We start from the raw sequence: 18,433 nt of genomic DNA on the forward strand, positions 1-18,433 counted from the left end.
TTATAATTGAAAATAAGTGAAATGCCTTGGGCCAGTGGCGTGCCAATTTTCTGACATGCTCTTGACACTTATTTTCCAATACCTTCTCAATTCTTCTGTTAATTCATTTCTTGAACTTATAATTTTACTTGGAAAAAATCTCTGAACTTTTTCTCTTTTTTTTCTTTTTGTTCTCTGTATTTCTTTTTATGATTTCACGCATGGATAACCAACTAGCGATAACCTGATGAGCTTCGAGTTTTGAACAACCTGGAGCAGACAACTTTAAAGCCATTTCCTTACAACATTTTGGCCCCAGACGATGGAATTGCACGATGTGGTTGATGGATTCGACTCAAAATCAACAGCTGTCTAGGAGATTCCTGTATAATCAGGTGAGCTCTCCTTTTATTCGTTTAACTTTTTTTAACAAAACATAAAACAGTAGGTAGTCGGTTTCGTTCGGAGTATTGATGCGACCTGTCTCGACCCACCGACGTGCTTCCTCCAACTGTTATCATGAAGGGTTGTTCATTATCTGTGTTGATTGCAGTGCAGGATAGTCTAACTAACGTCTCATGATCGCTTACTACTCTAAGCTGCCTACTCTTAACTATAAATGTCTTTTGAACCTTCCACCTACATTTCCTTTTAAACGTCAGCTTCCCACGGCTATGGAAACGCTCCAAAAAAAATTTTTATTATAATTTTTTTGTGTGGAAAACATTTTAGATTGTTAAAAAAGATCTTGAAGATCTTCATTCCGGCTTCGATATGAAGCTGAGGAATCATGTAACCTCAGGGATCAAGTATCCTAATTCTCCTGTTTTGGTCATGAAATGCTACTACAAAATTGTTTAGCGAGCGAAAAGAGGGTATACGAACAGTGAAGAATTATAAATTTAGCATTGAATTTATGATAAAACAACTCGATTTTAAACTTTTGTTTCCAAAATAAACTGATATACCATATATCTAAGTGAATTTAATTCCGAGACAGCGCATGTTCCAATTCCGATAAACGCCAGAATTAATGAATGAGTCAAGTTGCCACAAAAAAATACCGGTACTTGAATCACTGTAATCAAAATGCAGCAGCGCGTCAGGGAAATGCATCTACAATGTGACAGTTTCGTTAATACCCATCAACGGAAAAAATAAAATCATCCACACCTCGGATCACACAGTCTGTCGTAGGTAGGTACCCGAAATAAGTATGCAAGCCATTAAATATTATGCCATACTGGATGGCGTCGAAGGTGCATTACCGCATATCTCCGATTTTGTGCGTGCCACAGCACGCTTCAGTTAGGGCATCCTTAAACAGAAATGCTTCGGAGGACGACGACGCGCCATTTCCACCTGACCATCAAAATTACCTCATCCTGGGAGGGTGAAATGATCGATATTGTAACTGTTGCGAATTTCATTACCCTCGATTTTATCTTCCTATAGCAACTAACTAACTGACGATTCCGATACATACCGAAACCCTACCGGAGTTCTTCAAAAAACATCGCCCGCGCATAGGTTTCAGGTGAGGAAGGTATCCAGCTCTCAGTACGTTGACAGAATGAAGTGATGTGCTTTATTGTACCATCGATTTGGCGAGGTGTTGGGGAACAGTTTTATGCTTCCGAAGCACGAGCCTTGGCAAAGGGTAGGTATAGTGAAAATTGAAAGCATACACATCGGCACTTGGACGCTGCGAGAATATTAATTCGCGTTTTTTTTTCTTTGCTTCTTTTATCGGGGGATCAGCTCTGTGTGAGCTTATTTTCGATTTTGTTTGGGAATCTTTTTGAAAGAGTTCGGATGGTTTTCGATATTGGCGGTGTTCAAATATGTTGGAAGTGCATTATCAATTATTGGGAGGTGGGTTGTAAGTGACCCTGCGCTGAAAGTAGGGAATGTTACGTGCTTATTAATAAACGTTATGTTAACCCATTCGGACTATCTTAGGAGTAGGTGTTGACCGTTGGAAAAATTGAACTTTAATAATTCCATTAGTGTTATAAATATGAGTCGCAATACAATGGAGCTGCTCATTGTTGCGTTGTAATTTGATTCGGGCGAAGGTCGATCAGTGGAATAGTGGACTTCAGATTACTTAATAGTGGACTCGAACGTCCTTGGACGATAGAACCATGAAGATATCAAAGTGTTTCTGCGTGTGCTTAGTATTAACCTTATTCGTAGTGAGCATAAGTGCAGTTAAGAAGAAACGTGGATTGTACCATGGACTACCAGGGTTTGCAATACCCTTGGGACACCGACCCTACCATCCAAGTCCTTACGCAAAGTTCCCAGGTTTCTATCGTGGATTTGGAGGAGCTCTGCCTCCTGGTTACGCGCTTTTCCCCGGTAGTGCTACAGTAACCTCGTACCAACGAAATTTCCCGAAAGTGCCAGCTGTTTTCACCCCGAATTACATCCCCACATTTGGAGTTCCAGCTACCGGAGTTGTTCGACCTGTAACAAGTTTTGCTCCTGTTGCTCCAGTAGCTCCTGTCGCACCTCTTGCGCCAGTATTTCCTCAAATACCAGCTCAAGTCCCGAACCTCATACCTCTGGACAATACCCAGCAAACATCGTTCTTTGCAACCTATCCGCAGAAACCTATCATCCCTGTGGCGATACCACTCCCAGATAAACCCAAAACTCCGATCATCCTTCAAAAACCCCTTTACACCGCCTTCTCGAATTTACTTCCGAATGGAATCATCCCAAGTGGAGTTTTCAACCCAGCCGTTGCCATCCCAAGTGCACCTCCAACCTTCGTCGGGGTTCCGATTGCTGGACCAACGATATCAACGCCAACCGTAGCCACGACAACGGTGTCTCAAACGGGAGCTCCTCAACAACCCTGGCGGCCAATTCTGGTGAACCACGTAACGCCCAGTCCCACAACAACGTCAGCTTTCAAACCCTCGATAAATCTTCTGCCTCCCTTCACACTTTCGTCCAATGCCCAGCAGGGCCAGCAAATCTACATCAGCAGCACTCCGGCTACCTATGTCCAGGATAGTCAACAGCACCATCAGCAGCAGCAGCAGCAGCAGACCCTGTTGGATCTGGAAGGTATCGATTTTGGATGTAAGATCAATAAATTCAAATTTAAGTATTGAAATCATACAAATGATATCCACTAAATACACCAACGTTCATGGTCAGGCGGATGAACTCACAGACTTATCCCAGGATTAAATATCGTGAAAACTGGATAGTTCTTGAATAGCAATCTCCTACAAGTTCTGGTCAGTTCAACACCGAAATTTGATGGTCTTTGACAAATGTTTTGACTCTGAAAAATTCGAAACCAAGTATTTTCTGTTGTATGTAAAATCTGACTGTGTTTTTTTACATAAAAGTCTAGGCAATTTTAACTTTTCAAGAATCAATGTCTATGGCGAGTGATAATCTTGCCAAATCGCCAAATCAAGCTTATTTTTCAAAGTAAGGTTTATCGTTACCGTTTTAAAGTAAGGTTCAATTGACCTACTGATAAGAGGTTTCAGCCGGGACTTCTCTGAGGCAGTGAAACACTCGTTCAAAATTGAATGTTCTTCTGCAGTTTTAACTTCGTTCAAAGGATCACAACCTTCGTCAATCTCCAAATATTTGATTCGAAGAAAAATCATCTTATAGTACGAGGTGACGCTAATTTTTACCCTTTCTCAAGAGAAAAATATTTGTTTTCTAAGCAATTTATTTTACCACGGCTTTTACAATATGAAACGTTTGCTTTACTTTCAGAAATATATTTTATTACATATTGTCAGCATAGCATCACACTTGAACATAAATCAGCGTCTACATATTATTGCATCATTCTACATACGTCTACATAATATTGCATCACTGTGCAAACGTGGTACAAAATCACTCATTGGGTATTTTTTCTTAAAAATAAGCATAAAGATAGCTAAAACTTTTAGCCTTGAAGTGTAATGTTAACAAGTTTTTTCTTCTCTGTATTTTTTAAGTTGCGTTACGAAAATTGCGTTACGTAATATTTGAACGGACCCTTAATGTAATTTTTGCAGTATAATTATGCAGCTTAGGGGAGAAGCCTATTCAGCAGAATACTGATTTTATCTACTATTACATCGAATATGTGTACAAAATTTATATACAAGTGAGCAAGCATCTGTTTTCTAAACATTGCAGTAATTTTTATGTTAAAATCTCCTTTAGTTTTCGAGAAAACGGTTTTATTATAACTGTTGTCTACAATGCCGAATTTCAAACCGTGCGGGCTTAATGCGCCTATTTATGATTTGAGCCAAATTTCTGTTTTCTGGCAATTTTTTCGTATAATTCAATTGAAAATGCTAGAAACTGATATTTACAAAGCTGAAGTTTTATAAAAATCTAGGTCTTTTATAATTTTATGAAACAAATCAAAACTTAGGGTTCCCATATTATGGAGGCAGTTCAACCATAAGAAAACTTTTATCATATCTGTTTTGAGATCTTCAATTCTCAAAACATCAAAACCTTGAATAAATTTTTATTTTTTTGGAGTTGTTAAATTTATCAAATTTTGCTTGCCTTATGTTCAAAGTGCACACAAAATTCTTCTAAAAAACTTATGTTCACAGTTAATCCTACCTATTATGCATCAAAAGTTTTAAGGATGATGGGATACCAAATTGGCGTAGTTAAAAAAAAATCACTGATTTCTTTTGTAATCTTTTTTTTTTTTTTTTTTTTTTTTTTTTTTTTTTTTTTTTTTTTTTTTTTTTTTTTTTTTTTTTTTTTTTTTTTTTTGTAAATTATTTATTTGAAACGGCTCATACCTTTAGGCTTTAAGGAGCCAAACTCGTTTTGTTTGATTACAATTGTGTACTTAGATCTAGTTCACTTTTTTTTTTTGAAGAAAAAGAAAGATAGAAAGGGAAATATGAAAATAAAGAGAATTATAGTCGAAGATCGATAGCTTTTAGGAAAAGGTATATCTCGAACATATAGTCCAAGTCCATCATACCTAATACATCCCTCACTGGAACGTCGGGTGGTTTTCCTCGGGCCCGAAGGGAATCTATAAAGTTCGCTCTGGCGAATAGGTGGTCCTCACACGACCAAACAATATGCTCGATGTCATGGTAACCTAGACCACATCCGCATAAATTGCTGCCAGCAATATTTAAACGATAGAGTACCGCATTCATGGAATAATGATTGGACATGAGACGGGAAAATATACGAATAAAATCCCGAGTCAGGTTCAATCTATTAAACCAGGGTTTAAGGCTTACCTTTGGGATAATCGAGTGGAACCACCGACCCAACTCATCCTCGTCCCATCTACGCTGCCAGTTGACAAGAGAGTTTCTTCGAGCCAAGAAGTAAAATTCGTTGAATACGATTTCACGCTGGTAAATGTTGCCTTCCATCGCACCCACTTTTGCAAGGGAATCTGCCCTCTCATTGCCTGCTATTGAGCAATGTGAGGGGACCCAGATAAAGGTGATAGAAAAGCAACGTCTTGATAAAGTGGTCAATATATCTCGTATCATTTCAAGGAAGTACGGCGTGAATTTTCCTGGTTTTATAGAGCGGATTGCTTCAACAGAGCTGAGACTATCAGTTATAATATAGTAGTGTTCAATAGGTCGTGTGGCGATACTATTCAAAGCCCAGTGAATAGCTGCTAACTCTGCAACATATACAGAGCATGGTGACTGGAGACTGTGAGATGCGCTGGATATTTCGTTGAACACTCCAAATCCTGTTGTTTCCTCTATAAGTGATCCATCGGTAAAGTACATTTTATCAGCATCGACGTGTCTATATTTAGCTTCGAAAATTCTTGGAATCAGAAGAGGACGATGCGGATCCGGGATTCCACGAATTTCCTGCTGCATAGACAAATCAAACTGGACAGAAGAATGATCGTAGTCTGGGCTACAAACACGAGTTGGAGAATACGAAGAAGGGTTTACCTGCATTGACATGAGGATATGGTATATAGACATAAATCTGGTTTGAACATTTTGCTCAAGTAACCTTTCGAAATTTACAATCACCAATGGGTTCATGACCTCACACCTGATGAGGAACCGAAGTGATAGTAAATTGAATCGATCTTTCAAAGGGAGTATTCCTGCCAAAACTTCAAGACTCATGTTGTGTGTTGAGGGCATACAGCCCAAAGCGATACGGAGACAACGGTATTGGATACGCTCTAGTTTGATGAGGTGAGTTTTGGCAGCTGACTGGAAACAGAAGCTACCATATTCCATAACGGATAGAATAGTTGTTCGATACAATTTGATAAGATCTTCTGGATGGGCTCCCCACCAGGTGCCAGTAATTGATCGGAGAAAATTGATTCTTTGTTGGCATTTTCCTTTCAGATACTCAATGTGGGCTCTCCAGGTACACTTGGAATCAAACCAAACCCCAAGATACTTGAAACTCCTCGATTGAGTGATCGTTCTGCCTAGGAGTTGAAGCTTAGGTTGAGCAGGTCTACGTTTCTTAGAGAAAACAACCATTTCCGTTTTCTGAGGGGAAAACTCAATCCCAAGCCCCAAAGCCCAGGAAGACAATCTGTCTAAAGTATCTTGTAAAGGCCTGTGCAGATGAGACTCAGTAGATCCTGTGACAGACACTACTCCGTCATCTGCAAGTTGTCTTAGAGTGCAGCCTTCAGAGAGACAGCTGTCGATGTCACTCACATAAAAGTTGTACAAAAGTGGACTCAAACATGAACCCTGTGGGAGGCCCATGTAAGATGTTCTTCTAACTGCAAAATCTCCGTGAGCAAAGTTCAAATGTTTCTCACAAAGTAAGCTGTATAAGATGTTGTTCAATAGAGGAGGCAGACCCCGGGAGTGCAACTTGTCTGACAAAACCTCTATTGAGACTGCATCAAAAGCTCCTTTTATGTCTAGAAACACTGAAGCCATTTGCTCACGTTCTGCGTACGCCATTTGTATCTCTGAAGACAGCAAAGCAAGGCAATCGTTTGTCCCTTTGCCCCTTCGAAACCCAAATTGAGTATCTGAAAGGAGACCATTTGTTTCTACCCCTTTGTCCAAACGAAACAATATCATTTTCTCCATCAATTTGCGTATACAAGACAACATCGCTATTGGACGGTAAGAGTTGGGATCAGACGCTGGTTTTCCGGGCTTTTGGATAGCAATGACTCTCACTTGTCTCCAATCTTGGGGAACAATGTTATGCTCCAAGAATTGGTTAAATAAATTTAACAAGCGAAATTTTGCAGCATCCGGAAGGTTTTTCAACAAGTTAAATTTGATTTCATCAATTCCCGGAGCTGAATTGTTGCAAGAGAGGAGGGCAAGTGAGAATTCGACCATCGAAAAGCTTGAGTCTAGACCACTATCAGACAGATCAGGAGGCACGTTCCGGATTATTTTTTGCACAGGTGTAGAATCTGGACAGACTTTCCGTGCGAATTTAAATATCCACCTATGTGAATATTCCTCACTTTCATTTGTAGATGATCGATTACGCATGCTTCGTGCCACTTTCCACAAAGTACTTAAGGATGTTTCACGCGATAACCCACTAACAAAATTCCTCCAATACGCCTTTTTCTTCCCCTTGGTTAACTTTTTAAACTGATTTTCAAGGGAAACGTAAGCTTCAAAATGGACAAGAGTTCCATGTTTTCGAAATTCTTTAAATGCTATTGATTTGTCCTTATAAAGCTTAGAACACTGAGGGTCCCACCATGGATTAGGAGGCCTTCGATGAATAGATGATTCTGGGATGGGTTTTGTTTGAGCGTCAACTGCACTATCGTGTATCAGACAAGAAAGAAAGTGGTACTCCTCCAAAGGAGGTAAAACGTGCATAGAGTCGATGGCGGTTTTAATTGTGTCCGAGTACTTTTTCCAGTCGATGTGTCTTGTAAGGTCATATGTCATATTTATTGTGTTCGAAGAGCTGACCCCATTGGTGATAGTAATTTCGATAGGTAAGTGATCACTACCATTCGGATCATGGACTACCTTCCACTGGCAATCAAATGATAGTGAATTTGAGCAGAGTGAGAGGTCAATTGCACTTTGTCTTGCAGGAGGTTTAGGTACCCGTGTTTTTTCACCCGTGTTCAATACTGTTAAATTGAAACTGTCGCAAATGTCATAGATAAGAGTAGAACGACTATCGTCAATTTGTTCTCCCCAGACAGTTCCATGTGAATTGAAGTCACCCAGGATCAACCTTGGCTCAGGGAGCACTGAGCACAGGTCCTCTAGGTGATTTCGATCCACTGCAACTCTCTGAGGCCAGTACAAACTGACAACACATAAGTCCTTACCTCTTATTGTTGTATGACATGCAACAGCTTCAATTCCGCCTGATAAAGGAAGGTGAATTCTATAAAAAGAGTGGCACTTATTGATCCCCAAAAGCACCCCTCCATAAGAATCGTCACGATCCAGACGGATAATATTAAAATTGTGGAATGAGATGTTAGATTGAGAAGATAGCCAAGTTTCGGACAATGCAAAGATATCACAGTTTGTTTTATGAAGTAAATAATTCAATAAATCCAATTTTGGAATAAGACTACGACAATTCCACTGTAGTACAGTGATATCTCCGACCTCTCGGCGTAAATTAGCCATCGAGAGATACAAACACTGAAAGGAGGGGCCAAGTTTGCATCAATTGCTTTAAAAATGTCTTTAATACAGGAAGCATTGCAAATACAATGTCTTTCACGGGTTCTGATACATTAAAACACGAAAAAAATCCGTTCAAAATGTCAGTCAACTTAAAGAGCCCAGACTGAGTCGTTGATTCTGGCATCACGTTTGGGGTTTGGGTTTGCGAAGCTCCCGCAGCTGTTGGTTTATTCTGCAGTGGTGCATTTCCGCGGAAACCTGGAGGAACTTGTTTTTCCTTTTCAGCAGCAGTCGACTTTTTCTCGTTTCTATTGGAAGAGACAACCGTAGCTATTTTAGCTGGTATTTTCGGAGAAGGCGCCTTTGTTCGCTTCCGAGAGCCTCCTGCAACGAAGACTGGCTGAACTTCATCAGCCGTATCTGTGTCTTCATTGTCAACTGACAGCACAGAAAAAATGTTACTGGTCTGAGGTTGGACCGGTGGAGAGGCGCTCTTTAATATGGCGGCATAAGAACGCTTGGAGCGTTCTTTTAAAGAGCGCCTCTGTTTATCCCAGCTTGCCTGAAATGCCTCGCAGGAGGAGATATCATGGGGTGAGCCCCCGCAATAGACGCATTTTTGCTCAACTGCTGAGCATGCTCCTTCCCCATGATTCTCCCCACAATGCAAGCATCGCTTCTTGTTGCAGCAATGCGAAGCAGTATGCCCCAACTTGATGCAATTCTTGCATTGCATTGGGCGAGGCACATAAAGGCGTACTGGAAGCCTTAAAATTCCGTCAATCAAGACGTAATGAGGGAGGGCTGTTCCTGCAAATGTAACCCGAATCGAGGCTGAAGGCGAATACTTGGTAACGCCATCAACGACGGAGGCAGTCATGAGTTGGCGACAATCCAAGATTCCGACCGAAGTCGAATCAAGGCTCTTGAACTTACCTACGCCGTGAGACTTAACGTATTCAGCCTCCAAACTCGATTCGGTGATCACACCCTCGATCTCTACGTCTCGAGATGGAATATAGAGCTGATACTCTAAATTAAAAAAATTACTGGCAAGAATTCCGTTTGCGGCCTTCCGGTCGACCACAACAACGCGCAATTTGTTCGGACGTACTTTGGAAACACTGGTAACGGAGGGCCACCTAGCCAGATCTTTCGTGATCTGCACTAAATTTAATGGTTTTCCGTTAGTTTTGGGCCGGATGAAAACCACCCCCGGCCCAGAAGAGGATGAATTATCAGGATAAACTCGGAGTCGGGTTGTTTTTCCCGCAGCTGCAGATGGAGTAGCAATATCAACTGGCGGAGAAGGATGAGCATTCGAAAAACCAGCTACAGCTGAATCCTCCAGATGCTCCTCATCCTCATAGATGATTTGCTCACCATCCACCTCTGGCGGGTCCGACCCCCCGCCTTCGCTCATATTTCATGAAAATAAAAGCGAAGCTCAATTTGATCGAAATATATAATAGAGAAAAAATAGAATTAGAAAAAGAGAAAAGTAAGAAAAGTATAACAAACTTGATTTTTGTTTTGATTGGCTCCTTCAGTGGTGATCCCAACCACGTGGTCCTTCTTCGAAGATGGCTGCCACGTCAAGTCTCGGCTCGAGCAAGAACGACCAGATTGATGATGATGATGAGTCAAACAATGGCGGCGGCCCTCGTGGTGACCAGTTGAGGGCAGTCAGCTAGCCAGAAAAAAACCTTTTTTTTTTTTTGTCGACCAACACTATAATAGCACCACTTTGGCGAGCTGGGGTCTGCCTTTGGCAGAAAAACGTATAGCGCGGTACAAAACACCGTATTAAACGCCCGAACGGAACGAAACACCCGGATATATTGGACGAAATCTCGAAACGCGACTGTTCACTATGAGCGATACGAGACGAATGATCTTTTTTTTTTTTTAAACATGCGATTTTCACCCTCCTCAGAAAATGGGGTAACTTGCAGCAAACTTTGTTTTAATGAAAAATCTTATGAACACGTATGAAAATTTATATTTTTTAATTTGCGATACCATTACGCATGAAAACACAAATTGCAGTAATTTTTTGTTCTGTAAAAACTAATTTTCAATTTTTTTTTTCTGAAAATAAGGATGTTGCATACATTTAGGGGTTTAATCATACTTCGAAAAATTCTACAAGCTGAAATCATAAAAATAAATGTTTGGATGAAAGAAATTTCAATGTTTACAAACGCGTGATGCAAAACATTCATATTCCATCACATGGAAACCAGATTTACAAGGTGTTTCTTTGATTTGCATTTGGTTGCGTTTTACCCCAGACACCGAACTGAATTATAAAAAATTTTATTTAAAAAAATTGGATGATTGTTCAAAAAATATTTTTACACCAACAGTGTTGTTATAGCATGAGGAAACCAGTAAAAAGTTTGTAGGTAATATTATCAAACCAATCCGTCATACTGGGTAAAGTTGTTTTCGGCATTGAAAAATTGTTAAAATTTGTACATTTATTGCTCGATTTTTCAAATTTCATACAAAAATAAAAAAAAAAAAAAACTTTATAAAACTAGCTTTAGATGCGAGAAATTATGTCATCATCATGTTGTTATCATTTAAATATAACTTTATTACAACACAATAAATTAATAATTGATTCAGTGTGGTGTTATATAAATGTAGCACTTAACCCCGCTGTTGCATGATGACCCGTTTGACAGTATGTGTATGAAAAGAATCCACTAAAAATTTCGCAAATCTTCATAATTTATCAAAATATAGTCACTGGCGTTATAACCCGTAAAGGCATTATGGGCAGAAGTACCCTACTTTATAAGTTCATTTGAATAAGAATCGAAAATCCCCCAAGGATTTGTTTTCAGATTCTTACGTATGAATTTTAATAGTCAAAATATTACATAAAGAGGCATCAAAACCTTGAATGAATTTTTAATTTTTTTCGGAGTTGTTAATTTTATCAAATTTTTCTTGCCTTATGTTCAAAGAGTATACCCCTCAAAATGCATTGATAAGAGCCATTTTGTCATACGGCCGTAGGCGCATTTAGGAACACTTTCTCCTAACCAGCATTTATAAGTGATTTTAGCAAACTGGATCAAAAATCCAAATCGCAATTTTTTTTACAGTTTTGGCTCCATCTGCAAAACTTGTGAACAGATTTTCATCACAACTACTATTTTAAATGGCCTTAAAAGCTTCTTTGTTGTCAAGATACATATAAAATGAGCTGATAATAATGTTGGTTTTTAATAAAACCGTGATTTACGGTAATAATTGGGTTTGCATTCTTTGGTAAGTTCGAAGTCCAAACTGCTGTAGGGTGGTTTTCAGCAACATTTTGACCTATTTTCACTCGTTCCACTTGTCGTGATTTTCGATTCCTACGAATCTCGATTCAGAGATTCACTCTAACATGTCTGTCGCTCACAAGAATAGATCAATGACCGAATTTGTGTTGCCAAAATATAAAACGTTGCTATAGTTGACATTTCAATCTGCACTTTTCCAGCCGCTCTGTCTTTGTTTACCAGAGCCAAAACAATCCGAAAACATTCTTAGCAACATCCTTCCCAATCTGAGCTTTTCCAACAGCTCTTTTTGTTTTTTTTAGAGCCGGAGCAACCGAAAATATTCTTAGCAACAGCCATTCCAAGTTTTGCTTTTCCTGCCGTTCTGTCTTTGTTTAATAAGCCAGAACATTTCAAAAAACATTCTTAGCCACAGCCATTCCAATCTGTGCTTTTCCTGCTGCTTTGTTTCTTTTAATCAGAGCCGAAATAATTCGAACACATTCTTAGCAACAGCCATTCCAATCTGTGCTTTTCAGCCGTGCTGTCTTTGTTTACCGGAGTCATTCCAATCCGTACTTTTCCAACCCAAATTTTTGTTCACTAGAGCTAGGACAAACTAAAAAACATTCTTAGCAACAGCCATTCCAATCTATGCCTTTCCAGTCGCGCTGTCTTTGTTTACCAGAGCTGGAATAATCTGAAAACATTCATAGCAACAGCCTTCCCAGTCTGTGCTTTTCCAGCCGCTACGTCTGTGTTTTTCAGAACCGGAGCAATCTGAAAACATTCTTTGTAACAGCCTTCCCAATCTGTGCCGCTTTAAGTATTTGTGTTTATAAAAGCCGGAATCAAATCCGAAAATATTCCTAACAACAGCCATTCCAATCTGTGCTTTCCTGCCGCTCTGTTTTTTTTTACCAGAGCCGGAACATTAACAGCAGCAGCCTTAAAAATCTGCGCGCACTGAGCCAATCCGTCTTTTTATACCGGTATACGAATCATAAACAAACAATCTTAGCAGCAGCCTTACCAATCGGCGCCCTTTGTGCTTTTATTCTACCAACCACTCCATCATTGTCGTGGTTTTACAATAGGTCACTTGACTTGACTTGACTTGAAAATGTAGTTTTATTTTAATTTTTTTTGTTACAATTTTACATATTTATACTTTAAGAGGATACCCTTTTCAACTTTGATGATTGGAATTTTTTTTAAGCTAGGGTGATTTGCCAATCGTTGCACAGCTAAGCACATGATTTTGGTTTTTAGGCTGTATCATAGTCATTTTAACCGAATTCACTCGATTTTTTTTGACGATTGCACTCATACAAGATTAGTCAACAAGATCCAAAAGTACAAGTGTTCGAAAAAAGTGACATAAAAATTTAAAAAATCATTTAAAACAGCTTGTCTGTGCCCAATAGTTGCACAGGCAAATTTTTTGTCGTGCCTAATGTTGTCCGATTTTTTCCAATGGTTGCACATTTTAAAAACCTTATTAAGGCCGCCATTTGGCCCAAAAGGCTGATATTTGTTAAGGAAGTTTATTATGAGAACTTCTACACCCATAGAAGAGGTTGCAAAAATCCAATGCCTATTTAGCAAATTTCTGTGCCGATAATGCCCTGAAATGTGCACTGTGCCGAAGACGGCATGTTTGAAAAACCGTAACTGGCATAAGGACTCGGCTCCCAACTAAAATGATGCATGATCACTACATTCAAGCAAAACAAGAAACACATTTTATGGGATTTCGTTCCTATTGGATAATTCATCCCAGAAACAAGAAAATAAAAATATAAACCACAGCGCCCGTAGGGAGGATCGAACTCAAATCACCAACCATATGGTCTTGCCAGACCGACACCTTAACCAGTGTACTAATTGAGCTTCATGCTGGAAGAGGGATATTTGTCATAGGCATTCTGCCACCGACCAATCACAAAAGAAACGCACGATAGTGGCTTCCCGACGTTTGGCCTTCTTTCAAGGTATTCATTTGTCTTGCGATGGAAACGGGAGTGAAGGAAACGGGAAACCCATTGAATGAGAACTGTGCTTTGCTTACTGCCTGCTATTACATACACACGCTACATATATACAGCTGCTAAAGCCGGGCAGCTTGGCCGGTGCTTGTTTGCCGGTGAATTGAAGGAATGTTTTTGTTGTTGCTTTTGCTACATACACACGCACAGCTTAGCCGTGGTTGTTTGCCGGCGAATTGAATTGAAGGAATGTTTTTTTGTTGCTTTTGCTACATTCACACGCACAGTGCTCGGTTCGCTGGCTGCCTGGTGTTGGCCGATATTTATTTCCATCCTTTTTCGTCTTGTGATGCGATAGGGAGGGACGTGAAAACGTTTTTATTTTGTTTCTTTCAGACATACGCAATTCGGTTGCGCTGGGAGGTTAATGCCGGTGGGCGCAAATCGAATCAGTGCCGGTCGCGTTATCTTCTTGTACCAATGATGCTATGTAATTGATTACACGCCATTGGCACAGAGGCTGAATTTTGGGTGTAGTTTAAATGAAATCCAATTTGGAGACGCCTCCTTTTGAGGGGGGTCTTCCATATAAACGGCCCAATGCACACTGAGAAAATTCAGAACCAAAATCTAAAAAAAAACACACACACACACACACACAAAGCCGCGCTGGTTTGAAACTGTGGAACAGCATTTATTCCACGTGATATTCTCATAGAAACTCATGTCTACCACTGAATTTTACCGGAGCCACCTGAATGAAGTGTTATTTGACCTTATTTGCCTAGTTTTGAGCTTTTTTTCTCATATGTCCTACCAACATAAAATTGTATGCCATTGCAAATCCATAGCAGGTGTTTAATCCTATTTTTAAGTACCTATTTACAGGTCAAAGAATAAAAGGAGGCGATCTGTTTTGCCCCCTTTTACTCCTATGAAGTAGATGTCATTTTATAAAATAATTACTTTAGAACTCACTTGGGAGTCGATCGTTTTTTCATAATGAATATCAATTTAAAGCTTAAAAATGGACTCAAGCACTCCCAAAGTTTCAAATCTTTCGTCCGATTTTTTCAATCGTAATAAATCTTTTCAAAAAGTAAACTGAGATAAATATCTTTTTCATGAAGGCGGGATTATTTGTATTGAATGTAACCTCTGTAGCATTTCATCAAACTTCAGGAAACATTAAATTCACATTGAAATCTTTCCCAACAATTTTCCGGCTGAAAAACTGTTTTGATCAAATTAGGTTTCACGAAGTTATGACATTTTGTTTTTCTGAATAATAAGGGCCAAATAAAGTTTCACCCAAAAGTGTCAGGTCAAGCTCGACGGCAGATTTGAATTTCTGAGAAAATTGCACATGATAAGTAATATTTCGGGTCTTCCAACCTTCGACTTCGAGTTTTTTGGGATTTAGGATCGTAGTTGCTATTGTACAATATTTTAACAATACTAATATCGAAATCAAGAGGTCCACTGTTGACATGAAATATAATTTTTTTTAATATTTAGATTCTTTGCATAAAATGTGGAGTGAATGGTCGGGGTAAAGGAGTTCCTAATAAATCTGATACAAAATTATTTCCTTAAAGCCAAAGCAGTTTGAGCGATTTTGACACTATTCAGACATTTGAAGTTGCCTGACTTTCATACATATACATATGTTTTTTCAAAGAGTTAAATAATTTTAAATCTTAAATTTTGAGATTTGTAGATAGAAACAATATATTCATGAAAATATGAAATGTCTTTGAACCAAGGTTGAATTTTTTAAAATCTACATGGAGTGCATAAAACGTGAAAATTCTGAGTGGGAAACAGTTAATTAGAGCACAGAAATTATCAAAATTACCTGTCAAACGTAAATATCCGCTTATTCAGCAAAAAAATGTTATAGTAAAAGACAATCCGAGTTTTTTTTTCAATTATATGTAATCAATGAGCGTGTTCAATATTGAATGTAAATTTGTATGATAGAACAAAAAATTCATATGAAATCATGCAGCAAATTCAAATAAGCTTGAAATCAAGTTTGTCTTTGATTAGTTGTTTTAGCTATTCTTAAGTTTCATGTTTTGCCAACATAAGAAGACGAAAAGAATTTCAGGAAAAAAGTTATAACCATTTCAAAATAAAAAAATTGGAATCCATTGGAAAGTATTGTTACATAGCAGGCTGTGCTTGCTGAAGCTTTCAATAATTTCATGACATGTTTTGCGAAGGTTTAATAACTCAACCAATTCATTGGCCATGCAAAGCAGTTAATTGCGATTTTTTTCATTTTCATCATAGGATTAAACAGTTTTCAAATAAGCAAACAAAAACACTAAAGTTTGAAAATATTTAATTTGGTTTTTTTGTGTGACATCGAAAATCATTTTTAAGGTGCAAGTGAAGTTTGGTTTCAGTTCACATGAAATGTGTAAAATGAACCAAAAATTATTTAAAAAAAAATAAGTTTTTTAAACTTTTAGTACATCTCTGGTGATTTTTGAATGAAAATTTTCATTTCCCGTACAAACCTCCTTATACATCAAAGCACGTTACGCTAACTAGGGACTCAATGAATTGCTTCCAAATTTTCGTTTGCTATTTGTGGCAGTTAAAAGCAACCAAACAAAGTTTTAAGAAGTATACAAATTAATAAAATTAAAATTTCCATACTAATCTTGCAGCGGACTTATGTACAACAATGGGGCAGGAGGTAGTTGAGCGGACTATTTGTTGCACGATCCGATATTTCAGCTGGTTATACTTGGATCGTTTTTTTTTCAAAATCATGGTGTTTAAATTGTCCGACAAACGTTTTGTAGGGAAAACCGATACGAAAAATGTTTTGTCCTGACGTAAAACCTTATTTGCCGTGGAAGAAATCTCAAGGTTTTGGTTAACAATTAGCACAAAAATCGCGCGAAAAAAAACATGTAAAATTAAAAATGTCGATAGATGAATATTTTACAACAGAAAATATCGCAAAAAGCCTCATTTCATCAGTTAACATTCCAATTAACATGATTCAGTAATATTTTTGAGAAAAAATGAAAACCAGCTGAAATATTGGCAATTTAAGTCATTCTGAACAACAATGGGTAAGGGGACAACGATTGGCAAATCACCCTATTTGTATTTCCCTGATCCTATCAGATTTAGCAAGAATTTATCACATCCGTGAAGTGAATTTTTTTTCAATAGATCACAAATAGTTCCAAACTTAATGTCTGAAATTTTGAAAAGAATCAATCTTTTCATAATTTCAGACAATAAGTTAGAAAGTATTTGTGATCTTTTGAAAAAAATTTCAACATGATTATTTTTACAGCGTTTTTGTGTAAAGCAATTTAATATGTGACACCCTTTATATTGGCAAGAATCTTAATTTGATTTAGTTAATTCATAACTTTAATTCTTACTACTAACTACTTACTATTTAATTAATTTAACTTTAATACTTAAAAGGTAGATTTTTTATTTGCTGCAACATTCTGTAATAGAACTTTCATGTATCAAAAATTTACATTCACACTTTCTTTATTTTGAATTAAATGCTTTCCACCATTTTGAGACTTATTATTTTATTTATTTACCTAGTATTCTGTCTCACGACATAACTTGTTGAACACGACTTGGTTCATGGCATAATTAAAACCAATTTGAACAAGAAAGCTGCTGGCTTAACTTTTTATTAGAGTTTTTTTTCAATTGAATTATGAATGAGCTAGAAAATTATTATGTAGCTATAATTAAAAAAAAAACTTGTAGATTGTAGATTTTATGCTCAATTTAAAACAAATTTCGCAATTCCATAAATCTATCTTTCAGCTTCCCAGCACTATCAAAATCAGGAAGAAGGTAACGGAGCCTTCAACGGGCAGCCCTATGATGTGGCCTCGAACCATGGTCGATACAGTGGACCTTCCAGCTACGATGTCGATATCACACACAACGGATATCAGAAGAAGTGATTTTCTGCGAAGCGGAGGGAACAGAGCGTTGTTTGTGCCAGGTAGTGTTTTTATTGAGTGATTATTAGACTACTTTAAGGTAAGTGTATGATAAAATATAGATATAATTTATTAGTGTGATATCTGCTGATTGATGTTCCTTGCTTCGAAAGTCCCTGATTTGATACCCAAAGAAAAAATTGAGAGTCACAAGTTACAAAATAGTAGGCCTTCAATATCATACAAATTATAAACGTATGTAAATTCATACATTAGATAGATGAAATGTCGTATTATTTGACTATGCTTATACATTCTCAAACATTTCTCAAAAGTATCCAAATTTTGGCTCAAGAGGATTCGAACAAGGGGAGGTGCAGAGAAATCAAGTCACTCATAAACGAAAGACTTCAACGCTCGACGCAGCAAAGAACCCTTTTTGTTTTTATTTCCCGATTATAATGATATCGTTTCGTTATGCTGGTCGTCATTGCGGAACTAAAGTTCATTTGAATTTAATATTTTCTTACCTTACCTCACTTATGCTATTTCGAAATCAAACTTCCGATGCATAAAACATCGGTTAGTTATGAAATTACCAAATACGAACGTGTCAAAATGTTTGT

General features: G+C 38.0%; 1 protein-coding gene across 2 annotated transcripts; it reads left to right on the plus strand.

Annotated features, from left to right (window-relative positions):
* The first annotated feature begins 1,764 nt into the window (after window positions 1-1,764).
* Window positions 1,765-17,935, plus strand: LOC129758212 (uncharacterized). 2 transcript variants are annotated; one of them, XM_055755673.1, is made up of 2 exons: window positions 1,765-3,075; window positions 17,686-17,935. In XM_055755673.1, the coding sequence occupies exons 1-2, from the start codon at window positions 2,127-2,129 to the stop codon at window positions 17,826-17,828; spliced, it is 1,092 nt and encodes a 363-aa protein (XP_055611648.1). In that variant the 5' UTR covers window positions 1,765-2,126; the 3' UTR covers window positions 17,829-17,935. The 2 variants fall into 2 exon arrangements, with proteins under 2 accessions (XP_055611648.1, XP_055611649.1); XM_055755674.1 differs by having other exon boundaries at window positions 1,768-3,060; window positions 17,686-17,933.
* Window positions 17,936-18,433: the final 498 nt, after the last annotated feature.

This window comes from Uranotaenia lowii, chromosome 3 (assembly GCF_029784155.1).
Source record: "Uranotaenia lowii strain MFRU-FL chromosome 3, ASM2978415v1, whole genome shotgun sequence".
Lineage (NCBI taxonomy): Eukaryota > Metazoa > Arthropoda > Insecta > Diptera > Culicidae > Uranotaenia > Uranotaenia lowii.